This window comes from Nuphar pumila, chromosome 10 (genome assembly GCF_984573655.1).
Source record: "Nuphar pumila chromosome 10, dmNupPumi1.hap1.1, whole genome shotgun sequence".
In the NCBI taxonomy this organism is placed as follows: Eukaryota; Viridiplantae; Streptophyta; class Magnoliopsida; order Nymphaeales; family Nymphaeaceae; genus Nuphar; species Nuphar pumila.
In genome coordinates, this window is record NC_143258.1 from 115,356,958 (window position 1) to 115,369,238 (window position 12,281).

Sequence of the window (12,281 nt, forward strand, 5' to 3'; positions counted from 1 at the left end):
TTCTTTTTTTTTTTTTTTCGAAAGGTTTGGAAGCTTGAAATTTTGGGGTGTTACAACTTGGTATCAGAGCTAAGCGAAGCAAGGATTCTTGACCATTGGGCATCCGCATCGCACTGTGAGTATACTTTTCCTCTTGCTTAGTAGGTGCTCAAGGCATTGTTAAGTTAAGTGGCTTGACGTGTTTTGTGTGTATACCAGCATTGTTGGGGTTTCATAAACTACTCATGTTAAACATGAATAGTACTTATGTTTTTGCTTGTTTTGAGTTTCCTAAAATTTCTAATTATGGGTATTCCTTGTTTACTCCAAGGATGGCAAGGAACTCGAACGAAGGGTCTGCTGACGAATGGTCAGATCAGCGGGGATTCGTGATGGATTCCCTGGGTTCCCTGGCAGCGGCTATGCGAGACCAAATTCGTTCCCAAAGGGAACCAGCGCCCGTTCCTGAGCCGATCCCGCATACCGCAGTGACGTATGAGAAATTTCTGAAGCTTGACCCCCCGACCTTCGACGGCAAGCCCGACCCAGATATGGCTGATAACTGGGTGAAGGAGGTAGAACGAGTGTACGAGGTCTTGTCAGTACCCGATGACAAGAAGACGCTTTTCGGGACCTTCAGGCTGAAGGGGAATGCCCGCAGTTGGTGGGACATGGCGCGGGGTGTGCAGTTTTCGGGAATTTCGCCCATTCCTTGGGAAGCTTTCAGGAAGGCTTTCTTGGAGAACTACTTCCCACCTCACGCAAGGGAGAAGAAGAATGTGGAGTTCTTGGAGCTCTGCCAGGGCAATTCGAGTTTGACGGATTACATCGCCAAATTCCAGAGTTTGGAACCCTACTGCCCTAACCTGTTCGCGGATGATCGCGAGCGAGCAGGAAAGTTTGTTCGGGGGCTGAAGGAGGGACTCATGCATCGGGTCCTAACGAGCATGCCCTCGACCTTCTCTGCGGCAGTTGCTGCCGCTACCGTTCTGAGTGAAGCATGGGAGCGCACTAAGAGTGCTCAGGGCAGGAGGCCACCCGCTACGGGTGGTGAGCCGAAGACACCTTCCGGCGACTCAGGCAAACGACCGTTCCTTCCTGTAAAGAGCGAAGGAGGAAGGAAACGATATCCTCCTTCGAAGCGTCAACGGCCACAGGGCAATCCTCCAGCCAGGCAGCAGGCTGGCAGCGTATGCCCCAGATGCCATCGATCTCACTTTGGGCAGGCGTGCCCGCTCGACACAGGCGGATGCCTGTATTGTGGCAAGATGGGCCACTACGTCCGTGATTGCCGCAAAAAGGCGGTTGATGATTCCAGGCAGACCAGCGGAGCACCTTTGCTCCCTCGGCCGCCACTGCCGCAACAGCAGTATCAGTCGCCACCACCACAGACGAGCGGTCAAAAGAGGGCGCCGGGACGTGTCTACTCAGCCAAGGCTGAGCAGTTGACCAAGGGCGACCTAGTGCAAGGTACCCTTTTTGTCGCTAACCAAGCGGCCTTTGTGCTTTTTGATTGTGGTGCCACACACTCTTTTATTTCGGTAAATTTTGCCGAGTGTTTGCACATACCTCTTAAACCCTTGCATAATACTCTTGAAGTGTATAACCCGATTGGGAAAAATACCATTTGTGCAGCCTACGTACCAGAGTTGGACGTAGTCTTAGCAGATCGGCATTTACCGGCTTGTGCTATCCTGCTAGTGATGACAGAATTTGACGTCATCCTAGGCATGGATTGGCTGCACAAGTACCATGCCAAGATTTTCTGCCGAGATAGTAGGATTGTTTTATCTCCACCAGGAATGCCCAAGATGGAATTCAAGATCCTGAAACCCGTTCGGGCGAGCAAGTTGATTTCGTCGTTGAAGGCGCAGAGCTACCTGAGGAAGGGATGCACTGCCTTTTTGGTCAGTGTCATTCAGTCCGGGCCGACGCAAGTCCCGATGGGAGACTTGGAGATTGTTCGAGATTTCCCAGACGTCTTCCCGGAGGAACTGCCAGGCCTTCCTCCACCTCGCGAGGTGCAGTTCAGCATCGAGTTGCTGCCGGGTACTGCGCCAATTTCTAAGGCTCCATATCGGATGGCGCCAGCCGAGCTCGCAGAGCTCAAGAAGCAGTTGCAGGAGTTGATGGATCAGGGATTCATTCGCCCCAGTGTCTCGCCCTGGGGAGCTCCCGTCTTGTTCGTGAAAAAGAAGGACGGATCATTGCGGTTGTGCATCGATTATCGGATGCTTAACCAGGCGACAATAAAGAATAAGTACCCGTTGCCGCGCATCGAGGATCTGTTCGATCAGTTGCAGAGGGCCAGGATCTTCTCAAAGATCGACCTTAGATCTGGGTACCATCAACTCAGAATTAAGGGAGATGATATCTCCAAGACGGCCTTCCGGACCAGGTATGGGCATTACGAATTTACGGTTATGCCCTTTGGACTCACTAACGCTCCTGCAGCGTTCATGGATCTCATGAATAGGGTGTTCAAACCCTTTTTGGACACCTTCGTGATCGTGTTCATCGACGACATCTTGGTGTATTCAGATAGCTGGGAGCAACATCGTGAGCACTTGAGAGTTATTCTCGAAACCTTGCGAAAGGAGCGGTTGTTCGCTAAGTACTCTAAGTGCGAGTTTTGGCTCGAGGAGATCATGTTTTTGGGACATGTCATCTCCAAGGAAGGTGTGTCCGTGGATCCAGCGAAAGTTGAGGCTGTACTCAGTTGGCAGCAACCGAGGAATGTTCGTGACATTCGGAGTTTTCTTGGATTAGCTGGGTATTACCGAAGATTTATCCAGGACTTTTCTAAGATCTCTCTACCCTTGACGCAGCTCCTGAAGAAAGAAGCTAGGTTCGTGTGGGACGACATGTGTGAGAGCAGTTTTCAGAGGTTAAAGGAACGTCTTACGACTGCTCCCATTTTGGCCTTACCTTCGGGTCAAGGCGGCTTCGTGATTTACACAGACGCTTCCGGGACAGGTTTGGGTTGCGTCTTAATGCAGAACGATAGAGTGATCGCCTATGCATCGCGCCAACTTAAAATACATGAGAAGAATTACCCGACTCATGATTTGGAGTTAGCAGCGGTAGTCTTCGCATTGAAGATATGGCGGCACTATTTGTATGGGGAGCGGTTCGAGGCTTTTACAGATCATAAGAGCCTAAAATTTTTGTTCTCGCAGAAGGAGCTGAATATGAGGCAGCGACGTTGGCTGGAATTCCTCAAGGATTACGACTTTACCTTGTCCTACCACCCAGGAAAAGCGAACGTTGTGGCCGACGCTCTGAGCCGCAAGTCTCCCAGCGTTTCCGTAAATTTGTTGTTTGCGGGGTGGAAGCTGGTCGAGGATCTGATATCGTGGGAACCGTTTGTGGTCACTCCAGTTTCGATCAGTCTTTCCAGCATGGTAGCTCAGCCTGAGCTATTGTCAAAGATCTTTGTCAGTCAGAAGATCGATGCGCAGTATGATAAGCTGAAGGCTCTAGCGCAGCGGGCCGATACCCCCTTCCGACTGAGTGAGGAAGGAGGTGTATGGCGTAAGGATCGTCTCTGGGTGCCAGAAGATCCTTTTTTGAGAGATGAGATTCTCACTGAGGCCCACAAGTCCAAGTACACGATCCACCCGGGCGGCACAAAGATGTTCAAAGATTTGCAGCGCAGATATTGGTGGAACGGAATGAAGCGGGACGTAGCCGAGTACGTTTCGAAGTGCTTGACTTGCCAACAGGTTAAGATCGAGCACCAACGACCAGGCGGAGTGGTGCAGCAAATGGAGATTCCACAATGGAAGTGGGAGGACATCACGATGGACTTCATCGTCGGTTTGCCGAGAACGCGGAGGAAACACGATGCGATTTGGGTGATCGTGGATCGACTCACTAAATCGGCGCATTTCCTCCCTATACGGCTCAGTCAGTCACTGGATAGCTTGGCAGACCTCTATGTCAGGGAGATTGTGAGATTGCACGGTGTTCCTGTGTCAATCATCTCCGATCGTGACCCGAGGTTCACCTCCAGGTTTTGGGGGCAGCTGCAGTTGGCCTTGGGCACAAAGCTAAAATTCAGCACTGCCTTCCACCCTCAGACTGATGGACAATCTGAACGCACGATTCAGACTTTGGAAGACATGCTGCGAGCGTGCATGTTGGACTGGAGGGGAGAATGGGACTCTCATACTGGGTTGGCAGAATTCGCGTACAATAATAGTTACCATGCCAGTATCGGTATGGCCCCTTACGAAGCCTTGTACGGGAAGCCTTGTCGATCACCCGTTTACTGGGATGAGGTTGGTGAACGGATGCTAGATTCACCTATAGTGCTACAACACTATACTCAGCAAGTGCAGATGATCAGGGAACGTCTGCGTACCGCGCAAAGTCGGCAGAAGTGTTACGCCGATCGTCGACGTAGAGAGCTCGTGTTCTCAACAGGAGGTATGGTTTTTGTTAAGGTATCTCCTACCAAGAGCGTCTTCCGGTTCGGGAAAAAGGGAAAGCTGAGTCCGCGATTCGTCGGACCTTTTGAGATCCTGGATCGGATCGGCGAGGCGGCTTACCGCGTTGCGCTGCCTCCTCAGTACGCTCAGATTCACAACGTCTTTCACGTATCCATGCTGAGAAGATATGTTCACGACCCATCGCACATCATTCATTATGATGATGTGGATATCCATAAGGACTTGACGTTCGAGGAAAGACCAGTAGCAATCGTTGATCGTCGAGACCAAGTGCTCAGATCGAAGACGATTTCTCTTGTAAAAGTACGTTGGCAACACCATGGAATTAGTGAATGTACATGGGAGCTTGAGTCGGATATCAGGGATAAATACCCCGACTTGTATTTTGACCAATTTATGCTATAGAAATTTCGCGGACGAAATTATTTTAAGGAGGGTAGGATGTAATATCAAAAAAAAAAAAAAAAATTTGGTTTGGGCAGGATCCGGATCCGACCCGGACCCGACCCGGGCCACCGCCCCTCGCTGTCATTAAAAGACAGCGAGGCAGGCGGGAGGAGGGTTACGAAACCCCCCTCACCGCCACTCGCTCTCTGTCTCTCCGTTTCCCTCTCTCGCTCGTCCACGGTCACCGACGCCGGCGACCCCCGACAGCCGCCGCCACCGACATCGGCGACCCCCCCCTTTTCCTTCCGGCGAGCTCCTCTTCGGCGAGTTCCTCCGAAAACCCCCTGGTACGCCATCGCTTCTTCTTTCTCCCTCTTTTCCCTCTCCGTCTCTTCTCTCTCTCTCCCTCATTTCTCTGTGTGGCCACGGGAGGGGTCAAACCCCCTCCCTTTGCCCCCTTTTAGCAGGGGAGGGGCACGACACCCCTCCCTGCTCTCCGTTTCGGTAGGGGAGGGGCCGAGCCCCTCCTCCCTGTTTTTTTTTGTTACGGCAGGGGAGGGGCCGAGCCCCTCCTCCTTGCCCCTTTTTATTGTACCAGCAGGGTCCATCGGCCCCTGCCTTTTTATTATGCCAGCAGGGGCCGATGGCCCTTGCCTTTTGTTATGCCAGCAGGGGCCATCGGCCCCTGCATTTTGTTTGTGCCAGCAGGGGCCATCGGCCCCTGCCTTTTGTTTGTGCCAGCAGGGGCCCATGGCCCCTGCCTTTTTAGTTTGTCAGCAGGGGCCATCGGCCCCTGCCTTTTTATTATGCCAGCAGGGGCCGATGGCCCTTGCCTTTTGTTATGCCAGCAGGGGCCGATGGCCCCTGCCTTTTTGTTGCCAGCAGGGGCCGATGGCCCCCTGCCCTTTGTGCGCAAGCCGATACCCTTGGCCGACAAGCCCGGGGAATCTTTGGAAGCTATATCGTGATGGGGACAGATCATTACAATTGTTGGTCTCCAACGAGGAATTCCTAGTAGCGTGAGTCATCTGTTCGCATTTGACTACACCCCTCTTTTGGCAGCTAGAGTCTTTTGATCCTGCCCCATCTTCTTTTCGAGTCAATTGGGACGGTTGGCCCCAACCCTATGTATCGGAAAAGTCGAGTCTTTGCCTTGCTTTTGCTTTTGTCAGAGTTTGCTTGTTAATATCGCATATTTGCAGCTACGACGGATCCCACTCGCGCTCCGCGACCCGAGCCGTCAATCGTGTACGTCCGCAGACGTCAGCAAGCTCGTAACCCTCCAAGGTAGGGGAAAATTGCACGGAAGACTTGGATATTTGAATTAAGTTCAATTGAACTAAAAGCGACCATTGAATATATATATATATATATGTATATATTTATACGAGTATCCACTTCACTCAAGGATGCGGTTTCGCAAATCCTTGCCCTTTACCTTGCCGTCGCGCTCTGCGCCTAGCCTCTTGCTTTTGCATACGTGTTGGTATTGCCTGGCTGTTGCAGATGACGTGCAGGTTCTTGCTCTTTGCGGATGCCTTAAGGGCATCCTCGTGGAGGATGCAAGGAGCATTTACCACTCTCCCTCTTGCGACAAGAGTTTAGTCGGGAGCGAGCGAACGTCTTAGCGGGTGTTCTGTTGAGAAACCCGTATCTCGTCTATCGAGGCCGGTATCGAGTCATGCGAGACATGTAGATACCTCGATAGCGGATGTGATTCGAGATAATCACATGCATCATGTTGGCACAAGGTACTGCTGTTTCAAAAGATAGAGTAAAGTTGATAAACTCTACATCTTTGTGAAACACTCCTGTTGAGGCTTCTATTGAGGAGCTATACCCCCTTTATCGTAGAGTACTTATAGTCGTGCACGACACGTCTAGTACTGCGATGATCGGATGAGACGGTCGTGCGACCTCGAACAACGCTAAATGCAAACTGTTGTAATCACATAAATGGCCTCACATTCGCCTTCACAGGCAAGATGCTCGAGTGGTTTAAAGACCACAGCATAGAATGGGTCGTTAGTTAAGCAACCCCTAACGCACCCGTTCGCTTCTGGTTGTCTGTCAAGGGAGAGGACAGATCGGTACAAAAACTCCAATGGACAGGTTGTTAACAACCACCCCACGGGCAAAGATCCGGCCTCCCCAGTCATTGGAGTTAGGGGAAAGGGGCTACAATAGTTAGCTTAACACTTCTGCAGAAGTTGGATGCATCCGTGGCACTGCTTTTCAGCCTCTGGGGAATCCTCTCTCGGCTAAAGCCGTCCCCTTTGGAGCGGACTCAACTAGCTATTCGGGTTATTGAAAATACATAGAATAATAGACGCCCGAACTAGTCTCAGTTGTTTCTATGTTTTGCCTACGCGTACCCGCAGGCCAGTAATATCGGAACATAAAGTCTGTTCACTTTGGTTGCTGGGCCGTGAGATTCGTTGCACTACTGATTCGCTGCACTACTGATTCGTTGCACTACTGATTCGCTGCACTACTGATTCGCTGCACTACTGACTCGCTTGCACTACTGATTCGCTGCACTACTGATTCGTTGCACTACTGATTCGCTGCACTACTGATTCGTTGCACTACTGACTCGCTTGCACCACCGACTTGCTTGCACTACTGATTCGTTGCACTACTGACTCGCTTGCACCACCGACTTGCTTGCACTACTGATTCGTTGCACTACTTATTCACTTGCACTACGTATTCGCTTGCACTGGTTATCTGCATGCATTGCTTACATGTTTAACTGCATATTTGCTTTAAACTGTGTAACTTACTGAATTAAATTACATAATTCAGATCCTTGTAGTCTCTCTTGTGCGCCTACTAGTTTTTCGTGAAACTAACCCATTCTATGGGTACAGGTGATGATTAGGTACACCACAGGCGATGGCGCGATGGCTAGATGGCTCCAAGACGTTCTTCTTCCTGCTCTTAGCTCGCGTCCTGATGTTTGGGGTTTTGTAACGGATTTTCCTTGGGAGATCCTAATTTTGTACTATTTGGAGAACTTCTTAAATGAAAGTGGCTTTTCCAAGTGTCCGCAAGTAGCATGTGTTGTGCGTTTTGGTTCTTTTAGCTAACGCGCTCAAAGTTGTCAGCTTGCCTTTCTGAAATTAATAAAAGTATAGTCTTCCGCTGATTTCGTAAATCATCTCTGAGATGAAGAGATTCCTTTTTAGTCTCTTGTCTTTTTTTTTTTCTTTTCTTCTTTTTTTTTTTTTTTCGAAAGGTTTGCAAGCTTGAAATTTTGGGGTGTTACAGTATGCCCACGGACTATTTTTCACTTTATTGGAGTTGAGTGCAAGAGGGCAAAATCTTCTATCCTATACCCATCATTCTTACTGGATTAGGCAGCGAACCAAAATTTTTGCATGTTATTAGATAGAGACAATGTCACTGTTTACTTTTTTGCTCACCTCTTTTCTTGGAACTACATGGCATGTAATGGCAATAAATACAAGCAGTGAGTAGGACCAAGAGCAATACAAACAGAGAGGGAGGATAGAAAGGGAAACTTATGGTGGTATCAAATATGACATCGGTAGTGAGTCATGTAGCCATTTTTTTAAGATGCCAAGCAGCACGAGGAATGGGTGCTATGCACATGCATCCAAACATAGCTTCTATGCATGTGAAGGAGTAGGTTCACATGAAACATGTCAACCTTTCTTTTTTGTCATATATATATGTATATATATATATATGGTGAGTTCACATTTTTCTCTTTCTGCACATACCACCGATCATTGGTCAGTAATGCTGCCATTTTTTCTAAGATGCGAAATAGCACAAGGCAGAGCTTCTGTGCACATACATTCAAACATAGGTTCTATGGAATAGGTTCACATGACAGGAGACATGAACTTTTATGCTTTGTTGTGGTACAGATGGTGAGGCTTGTTTTTCTTTCTTTTCTACACATGCCATGAATTCTCTCCTTCCTTTCTTCTCCTAATTCCACTTTAGCAACTTGCATCTCATTTGAGAAGCATGGGTTGAGTACTTGAGTTAGGATTCCATTGAGATCAACCTAAGAATGACAGTAAGGCACATTCACATATAGTTGTTCCAACATAGCTTGATTGGAACAATCCAACCTATTCAACACTACCCAACTCAGACCTGATTCCAAGAATCTCGATTACATGGTAAACTAATAAGAGTTGATTACTGTCAAAATGCCCCAGTTATCATGGTTTAACAGGCTTGGGTTTAGTTTGGCTTGTGTGCAGCTCTATGTATGGTGTAGCTGGTGCATGATTTGATATTTACATCTTTCATTTTACATTACAATTTGCTTATACTAAATTATTAGCTCTCTTCTCTGTTTCTGACCTATACTGACTGTAGCTTCTGGCACTTTGAGTACTTTATGCTTTTGGCAAGTATCATTCCCTTGTCATCAATTGACATTACCTTTTTTGGGTTTATTACTTGTATAATTTGCTTATATGATTGTCCATCTTGACGAGTTCTGGTTCACAGTATTCCATGTGTTCAATTGCAATTTTTGGTTTCATTATCGTGACAGAAATTTGGTGCTCATTTTCACCATTTCTTTTTTGTCTTATCTTTTCAAATGCTAGGTTCCAGTGCTAGGTGGAGGCATGCAACCGTCGCGAATGTATCCTGGAGCACCACTACCTCCAACAAATCAGCCTGTTCCTCTTGGGCCGCCTGGAATGGGTCATCCTCCAGGAACTGGACTGCTGGGCATCACCAGAACAGGTTCCCCTGTTGGTGGATCTCCCATGGCTGGGGCTTCTAAAATTGATCCAAACCAGATGCCACGTCCCATACCCAGTTCCTCCACAATAACATTTGAAACTCGTCAGAACAATCAAGCAAATATTCCTCCGGTATCTTTAATGACATTTTAATTGTTTGTTGTTTTTTCTTCTCATATTTTTAAAAAAGTAATGGTTTTATGAATTAATAAATTATTTATCTCTTAATTTATACAACTTTATACGCTGTAAAGCATAATGTTTGTTTTATTTGCACTTGCTGGGCAATTATTTGTTTTCTCCAAGCCTGCCACAAGTGACTATGTCGCCAGAGATACTGGGAATTGCAGTCCACGGTACATGAGATGTACCATGAATCAGGTAATTCCCTAGGCAGTTCAATGGTTAATTTGGGATAATAATTTTCTTTTTTTGCTTCATTTATTCTTTTTGGTATACTGAACCTCATTTGGTTCATTCAACATGTTCTAGATTCCATGCACTGGCGACCTTATGTCAACATCGAGTATGCCGTTGGCTCTGATGGTTCAGCCTTTGGCATTTCCTCATCCTTCGGAGGAGCCTATCCAAGTAAGATTCAGTTTTTGTTATTTGAGTTTCTCATTCTTAACATTCCTTATGATGTTTCATAAAAAAGAAATTCCTTGTGATGAATTTAATTGCATCATTGCATGATCATCATGAATCTTAGAAACTGTAACTAAGACAATGTATCTGGTCAATTTAGCTGGTATTATAACAAAACCATGGATTTATTGGGTTAATCTATCTGATCTATTTGCTTTCTTCACCGTGGGGGGTCATGAACTGCAGCTCTTGGTGGCTTCATGCTAAGATGTTGCATTTAAATTTGTCTTGAATTATTTCTCAGAGAGAATTTTGAGAAAATGTTATTACCTGTTGGAAATATAATTAAACCCCTGATCTATTGCCATAATAAATGGGTTACAAAACTGTTCTTTATATCCAGTAATTCATTATAGAAATGTTCTTATTGCCTGTCAATCTTGGCTAGAAAATGCAAATTTGTCTGTTATCCTCCATATCAAAAGGGGTACAAGTGCTATGATCCTGTTATGAGAAAGAAGTTTGTCTCCATAGATGTAACCTTTTTTTAAGAAACTCCTTACTGTACACAGGAAAATAATGAGAAGAGTTCCTAAATGGGAATAGAGAAAGGTTGGAAACTCTCTATCTTCCTAGACTTCCTTTTGAAAGTGAATCAAGGGAAATGGGTTGCTCCTAGACTTGAGATTACCAAAGTCTATATTAGAGAGAGATAGAGATGTCTTTCTAACCTCCATGTCTACTTTAGAAGAGACTCTCGACTCAAGATTCCAAGAAGATACACGAGGACAAGAACCGGAAATTTCAGTACCTCCAGTAAGTGATCTTGACTTACCTATAGCCTTGCCCAAGGGAAAGGGACAATGTATCACTTTTCCATGTGCAACTTTGCATAATATCAATTCCTTTCTAAATCTTGTAGGACCTTCACTGCCACATGTGAGATTGTTCCAATCCTAAAGAGTGTTGAGGAGGCCGTGAAAAGTGAAATGAAAGCTCTGGAGAAGACTCACACATAGGCCTTGGTATCTTTACATCCCATGTAAGAAGGTTATGGATTGTAAATGGTTATTTACTCTCAAGTTCAAGCCTGATGGAACCATTGTATGATATAAAACTTGTTTGGTGGCGAAGAAGTAGGACTTATTGTAATGAAATGGATAGAATCCAAAACACATGCAAGAACACTCCTTCAATCAAGTGAAATGCTTGATTGAATCACCGAATCACCCACACAAGGGTCTTAACAAATGTTGATATTGCATATAATCACTCATAAGAGTGTTAAAGAATACATGGCCACTAGTGTCCTATTTATACAATAATCACCACAAGGGGGGCAGCCCAAAGTGGCTGTTGGGCTGCTCCCAACGGTTAGAATTATAACCGTTGGGAGCAGCTCCAACAGCTACTTTGGAGCTGCTCTCAAAAAAACAGAAAAAACTACAGTAAAAAGCTGCAAAAAGAAACAGTAAAAAAGACAGAAAAACAATTAAAAAGACTGAAATACCCTCTATGGGTATTTCAATTTATAGAAATTTATATATACATATACATATACGTATATGTACATATACGTATATCTTAACACCCCCTTCAAACTCATGGTCCAACAGTCGAGAGTTTGCCAAGTAAGAAGTGGAATTTGGGTGATGGTAGCGCTTTGGTGAAGAAATCCGCTAGTTGATATTCGGATGAAACATAAGGCAAGGTGATAGTCTTCCGCAGGAATTCTTCACGAACGTAGTGGCAATCCATCTCAATGTGTTTCATCCTCTCGTGAAATGTATGATTGCTTGCAATGTATACAACGCTTTTGTTGTCAAAACACAATTTTGAAGGTTCTATAATGTGAACCCCCATGTCTTCAAGAAGTTGTTTCAACCATATTAATTCAGACGTAGTAGTTGCCATGGCACGATACTCAGCATCAGTGGAGGAGAGTGACATCTTCTGCTATTTTTTGCATCGCCATGAAATTAGAGAGTCACCTACAAATATACATAACCCAGTGATTGAGCGTCTATCATTGACATCCCCTCCCCAATCAGAATCATAATAGGCAATGACTTCTAATGAAGAGGAGGATGATAAAAACATGCCAAGATTAATAGATTTTTTAATGTATCTAACA

General features: G+C 46.1%; 1 protein-coding gene across 3 annotated transcripts in view; it reads left to right on the plus strand.

Annotated features, from left to right (window-relative positions):
* The window catches only part of LOC149828006 (protein transport protein SEC24 C-like), a 112,658-nt gene that overhangs the window by 27,035 nt on the left and 73,342 nt on the right, over positions 1-12,281 (plus strand). For 2 of the 3 annotated variants that reach the window (XM_090019792.1, XM_090019794.1), the window contains exons 3-5: positions 9,426-9,691; positions 9,866-9,940; positions 10,052-10,150. In XM_090019792.1, coding sequence (XP_089875918.1) covers positions 9,426-9,691; positions 9,866-9,940; positions 10,052-10,150 — 440 coding nt within the window. Of the gene's footprint in view, positions 1-9,418; positions 9,692-9,865; positions 9,941-10,051; positions 10,151-12,281 lie in introns of all 3 variants that reach the window. The other variant, XM_090019793.1, reaches the window with a different exon arrangement.